Genomic DNA, 15,026 nt, shown 5'->3' with positions numbered 1-15,026 from the left:
AGCCCACCTATTTCCATTAAAAACCTTCTTATATATGGGACATCTGGGGGGATACAAGTGAATGACAAAAATACCCCTGACGTCATGGAGTTACAAGAATGCCATTCCAATGGAAGCATAATATAAATAACAAAGGTCAAACATGTCTGAAACATGGTAACAACAAAGTAATCCCTGATGCTAAGTCTAACAATTTTCATATCCAGATACAAATGAACTGAAATCTTTGGCCCACCACAATAAACCAAACTCTTCTGTTGTTTCAAATTAAACGATAATTCATATCCCCATAGATGGATTTTCAAAAGAAGTCCAATCTATGACAGCTATAAATGTTTCAATATGCTCCTAAGGAAAAAATCAGAAACTTGCTTTGCAGTATACGAAGCAGCTAGTAGCTGGTAAAATCTTGCAAAATTCGGAAGTGTAGACTTTAAAACAATGCATGCAAAAGAAATATCTTTCTAAATATAAAAGTCATGAATTACGTGCAATTCTAATAACAGTCAAGAAAGCATGATATTTATGCCACACAGAATAACCTAAGCAGCAGGAACATCACAAACATGTCACACGGACACTTCACTTAGCATGTGTATCCCGTGTCAATACAACACGACACCCGGACACGATACGACACTTCACGTACATAATCAAACCAGTTGCACACACAGTCAACATTGTGTCATTAACTTTATCTATTTTATTGAGTTCTTTTTCTTTTAAAATGTACCACCAATTACATTATATTTCAATTCCAACTTGGCTTCATTAATTGATGTTCCTAATTATAGTGATTTAGAACTGTTGTTTTACACACACATACATACATCTATGTGTGTGTATGGTTGTGTACTCGTATCCTAATTTTTGAAAATTACCGTGTTGTGCCAAGCATATCCACATCGTATCGCACCCACACATCCATATCCATATGACATAGCTACAAATAATATTAAAAGTTGCAATGAAACTCTTTAGGCTTGTGGAGCCCCTTATTGGACAGAATCTATAAAATAAATTTTCATTATAACTAGACAACACTATATCTCTAGGCCGACAAAAGCACCAATAAGCACTATATCTATAGGCTGACAAAAGCACCAATAGGCCTAGATTATACTAGCTGAGAATAACCAAGATATAAAAAGATCCAAGCAATGAATTTGACCAAAAAATCGTGAGTCCATAAAATAAGCAAATACATTCATAATTCATAGACATATTGATGAAGTGCCATCAGAATGAATCACTGCCCATCACAATCAGAAGCTGAGATCCTTGCATTACTACACATTTACAAGGCTATATTGCTCAGTAATATTATCAAAATTTTGATTGTACCCAGCAAGACAAAATTTACTCACTTTTGGTGCCAAAACTAACATAGATTTAAGTGTCAATTCCCGAAGGAAGGCAGATGTATCAGAAAAGCCAGAAGCAACATGAGGATAAACCTGAAACAACAGGAAACAGTAAGACAAACGATTTTAACATTTAGAAGATACAAAAGGATTCATAGTTTCATAAAGATACATATCATGAATGCATGTATATGTTACCTATGCCAAAATAAAATAAATAAAATAATTTTCAGAATTGCTTACTTGCTCATCCACAACTTGAGCTGTCAAAGATGCACCGAACTGATCAATGTGCTGCAGAAGACTAACTCGGACAGCTCGATCAGTTGAAGCAAACAATTTGACAATTGTTGGAAAGACCTGAAGGAATGAGAAACAGCAGATAAGAAACCTGAAACCTAATTAATGAAATAATAAAGAAATATTCAGATCTTGCAGATTCAGCTCAATATTAAGCCTATCTCCATTTTAAAAAAAATCGAAGGTAAAAATATCATAACCTTGAGATTAAATTCATCATTGGAAAGCCAAGAACCCATTTTCAAGAGAGAAGTCAAAGCAGGAGCAGGAGCAGATCCAAATTCCAGTGCAGAAGCTAATAAAGGAAGTAACTGCAAAGACAAAATTCAGGCACCACTGACAATCTAATGTAAAGTATAAATAAATGGAAAGCTCAACAAGATGGTAACAAGTATCAGGCAACTCGATCATGAACAGAAACAGACCTTCTTTAACACAATTTGGTGGGGAAGTTGTTCAGCCAAGTTTGGGAGTTTCCGGAAAAAAGAGTCCTTTTCAACGCTGTCTTTCAAATTTAGAACTTCCATGAATTGGATGGTCTCTACCAACTTATTCTCGAAATATTCTATCAAATAAGAGGAAATTGTAATCTAACAATCAAAAAGTCAACTAAACAACAATAATGCATTCAAGAAAAAGAAACTCCAATCGTAAAACATTAGAAAGAAAGATACGCAATTGTAATAATCACAAAGTCCTTACAAAGAGAAGGAAAAACATTTTCCAACAACCATGACATGGCCTCCCATACAAATGCTACAACAATGTTGGCAAACATTGGAAAGTCTATCCTTGACATTTACAAGATAAAAATGTGTCCTAACACTGTTAATGGTCAGTGTCCATGCCCAAAAAAGATGTCAGTGAAGCTCTCCGAAAAATTGCCTCACAGAAATCGTCCATGCATAATAGAAGCATTTTTTCGTAAATGTATCATAATGAATATAGAATGCATCATAATGCTTATTCATCAAATGTTCATTATAAATGTACATCACTGGATCCAAAGAATGTAAATGTGATCCATAACAAATAATAATTAGAACACACTACATGAACAAGAATTAAATGAAAGCCAACCCAATCATAATTGGAAGGCATGGAATGACATTAACTCACCACTGTTATCAATAAGCTTTGAAGGATTTAATCTCCGTGATGGTGTGGAGCTCAAAAGTCTCTGATAATCTGGAAGCAAAGACTGTAAGGCGAGCGAATCAATAAATCCAGAGCAACATTCAAAGAGATTAACAAATGATTAGCATTAATGCAATAATGTTTGATAATAAGTAATTTGACATGGCATACATGAATAAATTGTTATTGAATGCAATCATTCACTATGTTGCCCCCAGAAATTTATATAGAAAGCCAAACATTATCTATGTAAATACTGTCAGACTAACCTTTGGCAAGGAAGAAGTGTTACGCAGATCTTCAGTTTTAGATAATTTTGTACCAGAGAATAGTTCATGGATAAGACAACCTGATAGAAAACAATTAACAGACTCATTCAATATTCTCATTGACCATGCAACAAGCATCGAAAAAAAGACCAAGAATGACTAAACCAACTGCATCATTTTCGTCATCTTCACAGTAAAATTTCACTTAGATACTTTCTTTTTTTAACTTCTGTAAAGTATATACACTAATGCAAATCAGCAGTAGCCATTTTGCCTGCAGTAACTAAGCTTTATGCTTGAAGGCACTCTCCACCATTTGGTAAATGATACTTTGCATAGATAAACGAGCAGAATATAAGAAACTTTCAACATCAAGAAGTAGCCACATAGGAAACAACCTCTACTCAGAGCACTGCACCCTTGTCCTAAATTAACCAACCAACCAAAAATCCAAACAGAGAAGTGACCATAGGCACATCAAATCAGAGACTCACCCAAGCCCCACGAGTCAATTGCCCATGGTGGAGATTTTCTGATTGCCATCCAGTCAGACTTAACCAATTCCATTGGTTTGTACTGTGAACCAACCAGCCATTCATATTGCTGCAGGAAGAAAACTTCAGAAAGAAGCTCAACATCTTTATCATAAAAGGTCAATTCATAATGTAGCAAACATAACCAAGCAAAGATAAGAAATGGGCATATATAAGCTTCTATCACATCACACTGATGTAATGAAATGAAAACAAAAGCAAACAAGTGTTTCTTATGGACTTACAAGAACACAACCAACCAAGAAGAACACTTGATAGATCAATCCACACCACCCACACAAGGGGTCAAATAAAGGCTTTTGTATTACATAAAATGCAGGCATTGAAGTTTATAAGGGCTTGAAGCCGTATTAATAACAAACAATAAGAATAGGGAGCAGCCAAACTAGCTGTTGGGCTGCTCCCAATGGTCAATCAAGGTACCAAAAAGTAAAAACTACAAAAACAAAAAATAACAATTTAAACAGTCAGCCCCTAATGGGCTGACTTCTATTACAAGGTAAAATAACAGGAATACCCCTGATGGGTATTCCGGTTTATATATATATATATTAGAAGCTTATCTTAACACCCCTTTTAAACTCATGGTTTAACAACCGAGAGTTTGCCAAGTAGGAAGTCAAATCTAGGTGACGGGAGCACTTTAGTGAAGAAATCCGACAATTGACACTCAGAATGAACATAAGGCAACGTGATGGTCTTCTTCATAAATTCTTCACGAACGTAGTGACAATCAATTTCAATGTGTTTGGTCCTTTTATGGAATATATGATTGCTTGCAATGTATACTGCGCTCTTGTTGTCACAACATAATCTCGAGGGTTTTACAATGTGAACTATCAAATCTTCTAATAACTGTCTCAACCGGACTAACTCAAACTTAGTTGTTGTCATGGCACGGTACTCTACTTCAATGGAAGACAGGGACACCTTATATTGCTTCTTGCATCTGCATGAAATTAGAGAATTATCTACAAGAACCAATGTTTGAGCGTCTATCATTCACATCCCCTCCTCAGTCAGAATCAGAATATGCAATAACTTCTAACGAGGAAGAGGATGAAAGAAATAATCCATAATTAATAGAATTTCTAATATATTTAATAATTCTCATTACATCATATAATTTGTTTCTTTTAATTTCATAACATCTATATCTTTTTTTATTTTCAGCATAGCCTAGAAAAACACATAATAACTTTTGAAAAAAGTTTAGCGTTTTTGTTGGTAAAGACAAAGCATTTACAACCAAAGACTCAACCTTTTATAATCGAGAGATGTTTTAAATAATTTTTCAATAAAAGAAATGTTTTCAATGGTTTTTTAAGGCATTCTATTTATCAAATAAACCGTCGTAAGAGCGGTTTCAGCCCAAAACATTTTTGCAACATTTTTTTATATAAGAAGTGTTCTAGTAGTCTCAATAATATGTCTATGCTTCCTTTTGGCTACTCCATTTCATTGAGGAGTCTAAGAACATGATTTTTGATGAATAATCTCATGTAAGTCAAGATAATTTTTGAACTCCTTTGATACAAATTCTCCTCCAAAAAGATTTTAATATTGGTTTTAAATTAAGTCTTTGTATAGCAATAAAATTTTTTGAAACAATCAAATACTTTGAATTTGTGTTTAAGAAAATATATGCAAGTGTCTACTATAATCATCCACAAACACAACATAATAAGATACTCCTTTAAATATAACTGGAATCGGTCCCCATACATCCGAATGTACCAAATCAAATGGATTTTTAGATATAAAATACTAGGCCCAAAGGGTAAAGATTTCATTTTACCAAGGATGTAATCTTCACAAACAAAATCCTTTTCTTTATAACTTGTAAGAAATTGAAACAAATGTAATTTGGAAACACTAGGATATCCTAGTCTTTTGTGCCAATTTTCTATATATTTTTTTTTTACAAAATTACAAAAAGTATGTTTTGATAATTTAAGTTTGTCCATAATATAGAGATCTCCTCTTCTATGGCCTCGCTCAATCGGCTTCCCGGACTGAAGATCCTGTATCAAACAATCATTAGATGAAAACAAAATTTTACATCCATGATCCGCAATTTGAGAAACGGATAAGAGGTTCAAATTCAATTTTGGTAATACTCTAATATTTGGTATAAAAAAAGTTTGTTGTTTTTGAAAAACCCTGAAACTTTTAATTTTTAATAAAGTTTCATCGGCGGTTGAAACATAAGAATTATTTGGGTTAGTATGACATTCGGATAATAAGGACTCATTTGGGGTCATATGGAAAGAAGCATCGGAATCAAGAATCCAAGAAGTCTTACCGGGGTCAATGCTTGTGAATACAGAAGCACCCGAGAAGGAAGAAACTTGATTTTTGAGTATTGGTTGTAGTGCCTCCATGAGTTGTGCCAAGGATAATGAGCTGATGCATTTGGAGTCGTCTACACCATTTCTTTCAAAAGATGGTCTCACTAAAGCCACCTTCTTATCATCTCTTTGATTTGCTTTCTTTCTTTTGGAGCAAAAAGGCTTGATGTGATGCGACTCATAGCAATAGTTACATATTATTTTGTCGCTCTTTTAGTATTCATGATCGCCTCTTTTATCATGTTGACTTCTTCCATAGTCATTGAAATTTCTTTCATTCTCAATATTTCTTCCAAAGTGAAGAGGTTTATAACTCCTTTGTGATTTTCGGGCTTTGACATAGCAAGCACGGATTCTCCATATTTTGAAGAGGATGTTTTTTTCAACCTATTTTCCTCCATAGTTAACTCTTCAAAAGTTTCAACTATGGTAGGTACACCTCCTCTATGAAGAAGGGTCAATTTGGTCCCTTCAAATTCGAGTCTAAGCCTATTAACAAATTGATAGAAATGCTCCGTTCTAATTTGTCTTTCACAGAGTTCTATATCTTGGGGGCAATGTCATTTTGGCTCTAAAAGAGTCAATTCATCCCAAAGAAAAGAGAACATTGTAATATTCTCTAATGCTCATCCCTCCTTAAGTCATAGTTCTCACTTTATGTGTCACTAGCAAAGTCAAATTTCGCTAAGCTAGAGCATATTTTGATGTCAACACTATTAATGAGTCATCCAATTATCTTGAAATGACCCATCCTCCACTCTTTCGATTTTTTCTCATATTCGGTGACGACCTTAGACATCTCTTCTCCTTGAAGAGCCACTTCCTTTCCATTCTCAATCTTAGTAAGTATAAGTTTAGGCTCTCTTTCGGTGTCATCAACCAAACTCAATAGACCCTTTTTTCAGATTTTATGTTTTACTATGGATGCCCACATCACATAGTTAGTATCGTCGAGTCTCACGGGAATAGAGATGATCACTTCTCTTTCATCCTCAATTTTTACAATAATGAGAGAGAGAAATAGAGAAATGAAGGTAGCATGAATTTTTTTTGATGAGATCTTTGATATTGCGCTTCCCGATGCAATGATCCCGCGAACCGATGCTCTACCAATCTCACGATCCTCCTCTTGGCCTTTCCAAATGAATAACAACCTAAGAGCATCAAAGCGTTGATACCATGTAATGAAATGAAAACAAAAGCATACAAATATCTCTTACGTACTTACAAGAACACAACCAACCAAGAAGAACACTTGATTGATCAATCCACACCACCCACACAAGGGGTCAAATAAAAGCTTTTGTATTACATAAAATGATCAAAAGGCATTGAAGTTTACAAGGGCTTAAAGCGTGACCGTTGGGAGCAGCTCCAACAGCTAGTTGGAGTTGTCCCAATCAAGGTACCAAAAAGTAAAAACTACAAAAACAAAAAATAACAATTTAAACAGTCAACCCTTAATGGGCTGACTTCTATTACAAGCTAAATTGACAAGAATACCCCTGATGGGTATTCATATATATATATATATATATATTAGAAGCTTATCTTAACAAAAAAATATGCATGAGCACTCACGCGCACAAATGAACACACACACACACAACACAACATACACACACACACACAAACATAAATTGTTAACTTCCAGGAACATTTGAGGATGTTAACAAGCTCACCACAAATTTATACATCTAATGAATTTAAAAACGACATGGTGGTCCCACACATTACCTGACAGCACAATGGGCATTATAACATTAAAAGGCATTGTGCACTTCAAAAGCACTGTTAGTAAATGTCCAAATTTCTCTCTATATGATAAACAGAATGCCTATGGTGGCGATGGACATTTTCCCAGGCTCCGAAAACTGGAGAATAAATGTCATTTATGAAGTCTCCCAAAAGATCTGGTGGGTTGCACCAACATTTAAGAAAAATATAAATATGATAAACAATTAAAGAGAAACAGCCAAAAGTCAAAATGCTGAGAACCAGAGATGGCGAAGGAGATCACTGAGAGAAGATAGACAACCATTTACCAACATTGGACCCGTAGAAGATTCATTATTTCCATCAAACTCAGACAATACATCAAATGCGTGAAGCTTCCAGTCTAGTGTTGGTGTCACCACTACGCTAGCCAAACACACATTACCATGAACCTACAACCAAAGTAAAAGAAATTAGGAAATCTTGACAAACTTCAATCACTGAAAAGCCACATACATGAAATTGAGGGTTAAAAAGTGAAAAAAAGGAACAACATCCAACGAATTCAAACCAAACAAAATGTTTCATTTGTCAATTTCATTTGAGATTCTACACCAAAGTAGAGGAAATCCAATTTAACCCCATATAATGAATAAATAGAGCGCAAAACAATTTTCCTCTGGCTTGTTCAGTTTCACAAGTTTGCTGCTGAACTTGAAGGATAATTGCAAGAACAAATCTGAACCCAAGAACCATCAGCCAAGATGAAGCAAGTTTGAGGTCCAACACCTAATGTGAAAATCAAGTCGTCAAAGCCTTTCTCATTTAGACATGCCAGCACTTGGAAAAAATATCATTGTTGGCTTGGTGCCTTTTCACAAAGAAGCAGTGGAGTAGACAACAATCTTCTCATTGTGAACAAGCAAGATTACAGTACAAGCTAGGCGGATGTCTGAGGTTATCTAAAAATGAAAACAGATGCCTCTATATGTGCTCTGTTTTGTGCTGGGCAAAGCACATGCTACTAACATAAAGCACTTTAGATGGTGAAACTTTCTCATTTCGTAGACATGAGTGTATAGGAAGCTAGTAGGGTGGCACTAGCCAATGCTGGAAACCAACAAAGGCGTTCAGTTTCACACCTATGTCACATGGGTGCGGGTGCACTTTCAAAAAACTTGGGTGCGGGGGTGCGGCAATATATATATATATATATATATATATATATATATATATATATATATATATATATATATATATATATATATATAATTTGTGCATGGGAGGGGTCGAGCCCCCTCCCTGCGCCCTCTTTGTGCAGAGGAGGGGTCGAGCTGATGAGTTATGGAGCCTGATTCAGAGTTTTTGCCCTTGCAGAAAGGGGGGTCCGGGGGCTCCCCCCGGCATGCGTGGGTCAAAAAATTTGGACACAAAGCTGATGAGTTGTGGACACAAAATATTTTTTTTAATAAAAAAGTTGGACACAAATGACCCTGTGTGTGGTCAACGCACCCAGGATCGGGTTGACCGCACCCGCGTCGAGTCGCGTCGACGCGGGTGCGGCACCCTGCTAGCCGAATCCCTGTGACATAGTTTCACACAATTACCCTTGATAACAGTAGATGGCTAAAGTTTACACCCAGGTGACCTAACCATTCTAGTGTGGGGTTGGCCAAGAACCAGCAGGGTGGCTCTGGCCAATCCAACGCCGAATAATGATGGAAAACACTGGAATGTCTTATGTTGGTGATATTGGAGTATATATACTGGCACATACACACCAGAAAGTATATAAAATTCATAGGTATACACAAGTAATGGGGGTTCAAGATGTTATTGTTCCTGAAACTTGCAATAAAATGTTAGGGTTCATATCCGACCTTTGACCTAGAAGACGTTGGAACCTGATCGCCTTAGGGGATCAGTTTTATCCAGCTGTTACGCAGCTAAGCGCACTCCTCAAGAGAGGCCACTCACTGTCTTGGACACAAGCCAAGGCCTTAACCAGTAAGGTAGTTGGCTGGCTGTCTGGCTGGTTGTTCACACTAGATATAGGATAACAGGGGATGGACAGAAGGGACGAGAGGATGGTAGGTCGCATGAGATAGGGAGAAGGTGAGAGAATAGAAACAAGACAGAGGAGGGGAAAGAGAGTGAGACGAGAGGAAGAAACAAAAGGGAGAAAAAGATAGGAGGAAAAAGATGGAAGTGGAGAAGGGGAAATGCATGCAGAGAGAGAGAGAGAGAGGAAAGGGGGACACCTTGGAGAAGAAGAAATTACTTCTCTTAGAGGGAGAAACTGCCTCCAAACTCAATTTTATTCATCCAATACCCTAATCACCTTAGAATGATTACTTAAGTACCAACTACCAAGTAGACAAAAACCTTAAGAGTTCAGTACAGGTTCAAACTCAACTCAACTAAAACTCAAACTAATTTATCCAACCCACAGAACATTAATGGACTTTGGGTCACCCACTGTACCTGACTACATGAATTAACAAATACAACACCTAATACACAAGATTTACGAACTCTCAACAAATGTATAGTCAAACAAGTGTCAACAAACACAAGAATGCCATAGTTTCTCATGCACATTAGAGAAAATGTTGTGTACTCCACAATCAAGGAGTTGCTCAAGGCTAATCTAGAAACTACAGTGAAGACGAAATTCTTTATTGACGGCACTGGACGTTAAAATTAATGGCATAGACAACCTTCATACAGGACTTTAATACCTCTTTTCACTTTTAATTTACAAAAGAAGTGGCACTAAGAGTATCAACCCTCTCACTACCCCCATGCACAATACTGCTCATCCCAGATTATGCTCTCCAATGTTCTCAAAGAAATCACAAACTCATGATTTACAATTACCATTTCAGTTTCAAGTTTTCGTTCTCTTCCAAAAATTCCTTCATTTTCCTAATCTATTTTTCTAAATACTTTGAATAATTGACCAACCTTCATCACCAAATGACCCATTTGTGCCGTTCATTGTTAGACAGAGGTACAGAAGTCAAAAAAGCCAAGATGATGGAATTTTTACAATTTATTAGGATGCCCTTCTGAATAAGATAAATAGCAATTCACCACTCTGCCCTTATGCAACACAGTGAAAAGCTATGTTGGCATAGATGCATAAGATTAGGAGAAGATAATCATTGTTCTCAATGAGAGAAATCACATTGGATAGATTATCAACATGTTCATATGATTAGAGTAATGGTGATTTACCACGACAATACAATAAATTGCCATGTTGGGATACAATATAAAAAAGAAAATTTATACATTACAAAAATGTCACCAACCATCAATGCCTCTGCCTAAAATTAAAATCATAAACCATATATAAAGGTACTCATCTTCAAGGATCAGTGATATATTATTTACTTCTCCCATAATAATACTCTCTTAACATTATAAAAAATCAAGACTTATAGAAAACACACACACACACACAAACTAGTGATTGCAAATCTACAAATTACTTTGACAAAATACATCTAAAATCTATGTAACACGGACTCTTCTAACAGGGCATCGCACCCACACCCGCACCCATGAGGGTGCAACACTTGGGCACGGCTTCCTTTGTGTCAGGTGAAGTCAACCACATTGAGGTTCATTTCTGTCCAAAAGTAGATTCAGTTAACCTTAACCAAGTCCAGATTTATCTATATTATATATATATATATATATATATATATATATATATATATATATATATATATATATATATATATAAATGCACACACATACATGTATATATATATGCACCTCGGAACCAGTGTAGTGTTACTTTTTATTGATGAGTAGTAGCAATTATAGATTGTTAATTTGATTAATTGCACGAATTTATGCATGATGAATTGATGATACGATAGTTGTTTTAATTTCATTAGTGTTAACTTAAAACTGTTAAAAATTATATTTATATATATATATATACACCCTCCCCGCAACCCCGCACCCAAGTTTTTTTAAAATGCCGCATCGCGCATCCGCACCCACACCTATGTGACAGTCTAAAATCAAAAGCTTTAATTTGGACTTCCAATAAAAAAGTACAAGAACATCAACAAGATGAAAGATACAAGAGCAGTAACTTTAACTGCATGGGCAGACAAAAGTTAAGCTTGACATGTTACCAGTTTGCAATCATTATTCAAGAAACTGATGGCTTTAGCTATTTGATGCAGTCCCCATGCATAATATTCATCCCTGTAACAAACAGTTAAATTAGCAACAACCAACAGTTCATTTCACTTGATTCATAAATTTATAGAAAACAATGAGTGTATGCAGAAGTTTCCTTTTATATAACCAAAATCAATAGATGCATGTGTAAGAGGCTAAAAGCTAAATATATTAGAGAAAAGGACAGCATAATCATAGAACTGTTTTGTCCAGCAAGTCATGTAAACCACTGATTAATAAACACAAGTAATAATTTTCAATTGTGAATTGTAGTGCTACTCAAACTTAAGAAGCATAAATGGGTTTCCCTCTGCATCCAAATCCATATATTGCACCTCATTGCTTGTAGAAGAGAATTGGATCCTGCTGCCATTCCCTGCTTAAGAATTTTATAGCAAGAAGAATGCTTTTAACATTACAAATAGCAATACCTTTAGAATAAAATTATATATATATATATATAGTGAGAGAGATAAAGGGGATGGTCCTACCCCTTTTTTCGTTAAGTCCCATTAGGATCCTCAGAAAATCGTACTTTCAAGTATTGTTTGCTCGATCTGAACCGTTAGATGTGTCTATCATTGCTTATTTACTAACAAGCTTTCTTTCAAATTGATTTGATGTAAAAAATGTAAATATTTTATCATCAAATTTTAGTATAAAATCAAACATTGATTTTTTTACCTCTTTAAAATACACATCTGAGCATGAAAAATCTTAATCAAATACATGTTCTCTATTGAGTAAACAATGATAAACACATCTAACAGTACAGATTGAGCAAAAAATATTTGAAAGTACGATTTTTGGAAGGCCCTAACGAGACCTAACCAAAAAAGGGTAAGTCCATTCCCCCCCCCCCCCCCCCTCTCTCTCTCTCTCTCTCTCTCTCTATATATATATATATATATATATATATATATATATATAGAGAGAGAGAGAGAGAGAGAGAGAGAGAGCATGATTACCATTTCATTTGACAGAATAATTCCTGACTACGGTATATATATTGTGTCCGTGTGTTTGTGTATTTCAGTACTAGGAAGTATATATATATATATATATATATATATATATATATATATGAGAGAGAGAGCATGATTACCATTTCATTTGACAGAATAATTCCTGAGTATGGTATATATTGTGTCCGCGTGTTTGTGTATTTAAGTACTAGGAAATCTTAATAGAAAAGGAATTCTGGCTTTTATTGTTAACAAATTCTTGTTAACTATGTACTGTTATCTTTTATTTAATTATTCATTTCTTCTTATTTGTCTATTGATTGTATTATGTCTATTGTTGTTCTTAATTTTTTTGTATACATGATTTTATTTTTTGAATATTGTTCATTCACAGTGTTAGTTGTATGGTTTGTTTATTCAATTGTTAATTTATTCTTAATTTTTTTGAGCAGGTTATGTAATATAATTGCTTTACAGACAACATATTATTTGTCTATTGCTTATTGTTGATTGATTTTATGTTGTATACATGTTTCTTATTAATTTTAGTAGTTTGATTACATATTTTGTATGTTTTTTAAAAAAATTCTTATTTGGGGTACCGCCTAGGCCTATGTCACATGGGTGCGGGTGCGGGTGCGACACGGGTGCGGCACAATTCCAAAAAATTTGGACACGGGGACTCGGCTATATATATATATATATATATATATTATAAATATATATATTTTAAATATTATAATTATATATATAACAATAAATTAACACATAAAGATTGTAAATTTTAAAGCAAAAAAAAAGCAATTCTTAACAACACAAACTTACCAAAATATAACACATAAAGAAGCTTGTGAGTGTGATAAACAGCAAAACTTATCATAAATCTGCCTCATCGTCTGAATTAGAAGGAAGAACAGGATCGAGGTAGTCCATGTTGAGAGTATGTAAATTATGTTCTCCCTCCAAGTCAAAATCTTCTGGATTTACATCCCAATTCTTGGATGGTCCACAACTGCATCAAAAAATCATTATATTAGTATCTAACTTAAAACTTTGAATACAAATATGAAATATTTAAATACAAACTTTGAGTACAAAGAAAAAAAAGTACATATACTCTTCTTTGGTGCGGCGAGAAATTAATCGTAGATTTGAGTGAACATATACCAAATCCTCTGCTCTTTTACTAGTGAGTTTGTTTCTTTTAATGTTGTGAATTTGAGCATATGTACTTCAATTTCTTTCACAACAAGATGATGTAGCAGATTGGGATAACAACTTCATTGCAAGACGTTGCAGATTTGGTGTCTCTGATCCATATGTTGCCCACCAATTAAGGGGATCTTCCTCGTCCCTTGCCACAAGTGCTGCTAAAGAATCAAATCTTCCAGTAAAAAACTTGCCAAACTCACTATTTACAACCTTAAACATGTGAGGATCATTAAAAACTCTTCCCAAATATATCATTCTATTTCTTGATATCCCAGGATCTTCATTTGGAGAAACACGACCAACACCTGTTGTCAACCATTTTTTTGCATAGTATTTTGGATTGAGAGAGTGTGCCATGTAATGCAAAGGTGTATTGCTTTTATCCCATCTTCTCACTAAAACTGAATGTACATGATTGTAAAATTCTGAATCATCAAGTGCAATATCTTTCTTCTCATGTTTAAAAATGATACTTTGAACTTTTTCAATCATATTGTCCCACATTTCATAAATTCTATGAAGCATGGGTACATCTCTGTCAACTTCTCTCAGCATTTCCCAAATAGGCTCTGTAAATTCAACAAAATATGTAATTTTATCCCACCAAAAATCATCACAGATGCATTTTTTGATAGCTTGAGCCTTGACATCATCTTCAGTACGATAAAAATCCCAATCTTGATCAGCCACCATCATCATCAATGCATTCTTGAGTTGCTTAATTCTTTTTATCATAACAATTAGAGAAGCAAAACGAGTTTCAGCAACTTTCAGTAACTTGAGATCAGAATGCCTATTAAATATAGAAAGGGCATGATGATGGTTTACAACAAAATTTCTAATATTTCGAACATCATGCTCTATTTCCTCAATCCATAAGCACATTTCATGTGCATGTGCATCATCTTTTGATGGATTGCATATACTCTTAAGTGCCAAATTTAAACTGTGT

General features: G+C 34.8%; 1 protein-coding gene across 1 annotated transcript in view; it reads right to left on the bottom strand.

Annotated features, from left to right (window-relative positions):
* LOC149839337 (uncharacterized) overlaps window positions 1-15,026 on the bottom strand; it is a 78,831-nt gene that overhangs the window by 39,003 nt on the left and 24,802 nt on the right. Inside the window, exons 4-12 of the mRNA XM_090002475.1 lie at window positions 11,849-11,921; window positions 8,021-8,143; window positions 3,565-3,673; window positions 3,071-3,150; window positions 2,784-2,865; window positions 2,090-2,229; window positions 1,865-1,975; window positions 1,608-1,724; window positions 1,368-1,457 (exon numbers count right to left, since the gene is read on the bottom strand). Coding sequence (XP_089858601.1) covers window positions 1,368-1,457; window positions 1,608-1,724; window positions 1,865-1,975; window positions 2,090-2,229; window positions 2,784-2,865; window positions 3,071-3,150; window positions 3,565-3,673; window positions 8,021-8,143; window positions 11,849-11,921 — 925 coding nt within the window. The remainder of the gene's footprint in view (window positions 1-1,367; window positions 1,458-1,607; window positions 1,725-1,864; window positions 1,976-2,089; window positions 2,230-2,783; window positions 2,866-3,070; window positions 3,151-3,564; window positions 3,674-8,020; window positions 8,144-11,848; window positions 11,922-15,026) is intronic.

Source organism: Nuphar pumila, chromosome 4 (assembly GCF_984573655.1).
Source record: "Nuphar pumila chromosome 4, dmNupPumi1.hap1.1, whole genome shotgun sequence".
Lineage (NCBI taxonomy): Eukaryota > Viridiplantae > Streptophyta > Magnoliopsida > Nymphaeales > Nymphaeaceae > Nuphar > Nuphar pumila.
This window is presented reverse-complemented; position numbering and strand designations above follow the sequence as displayed.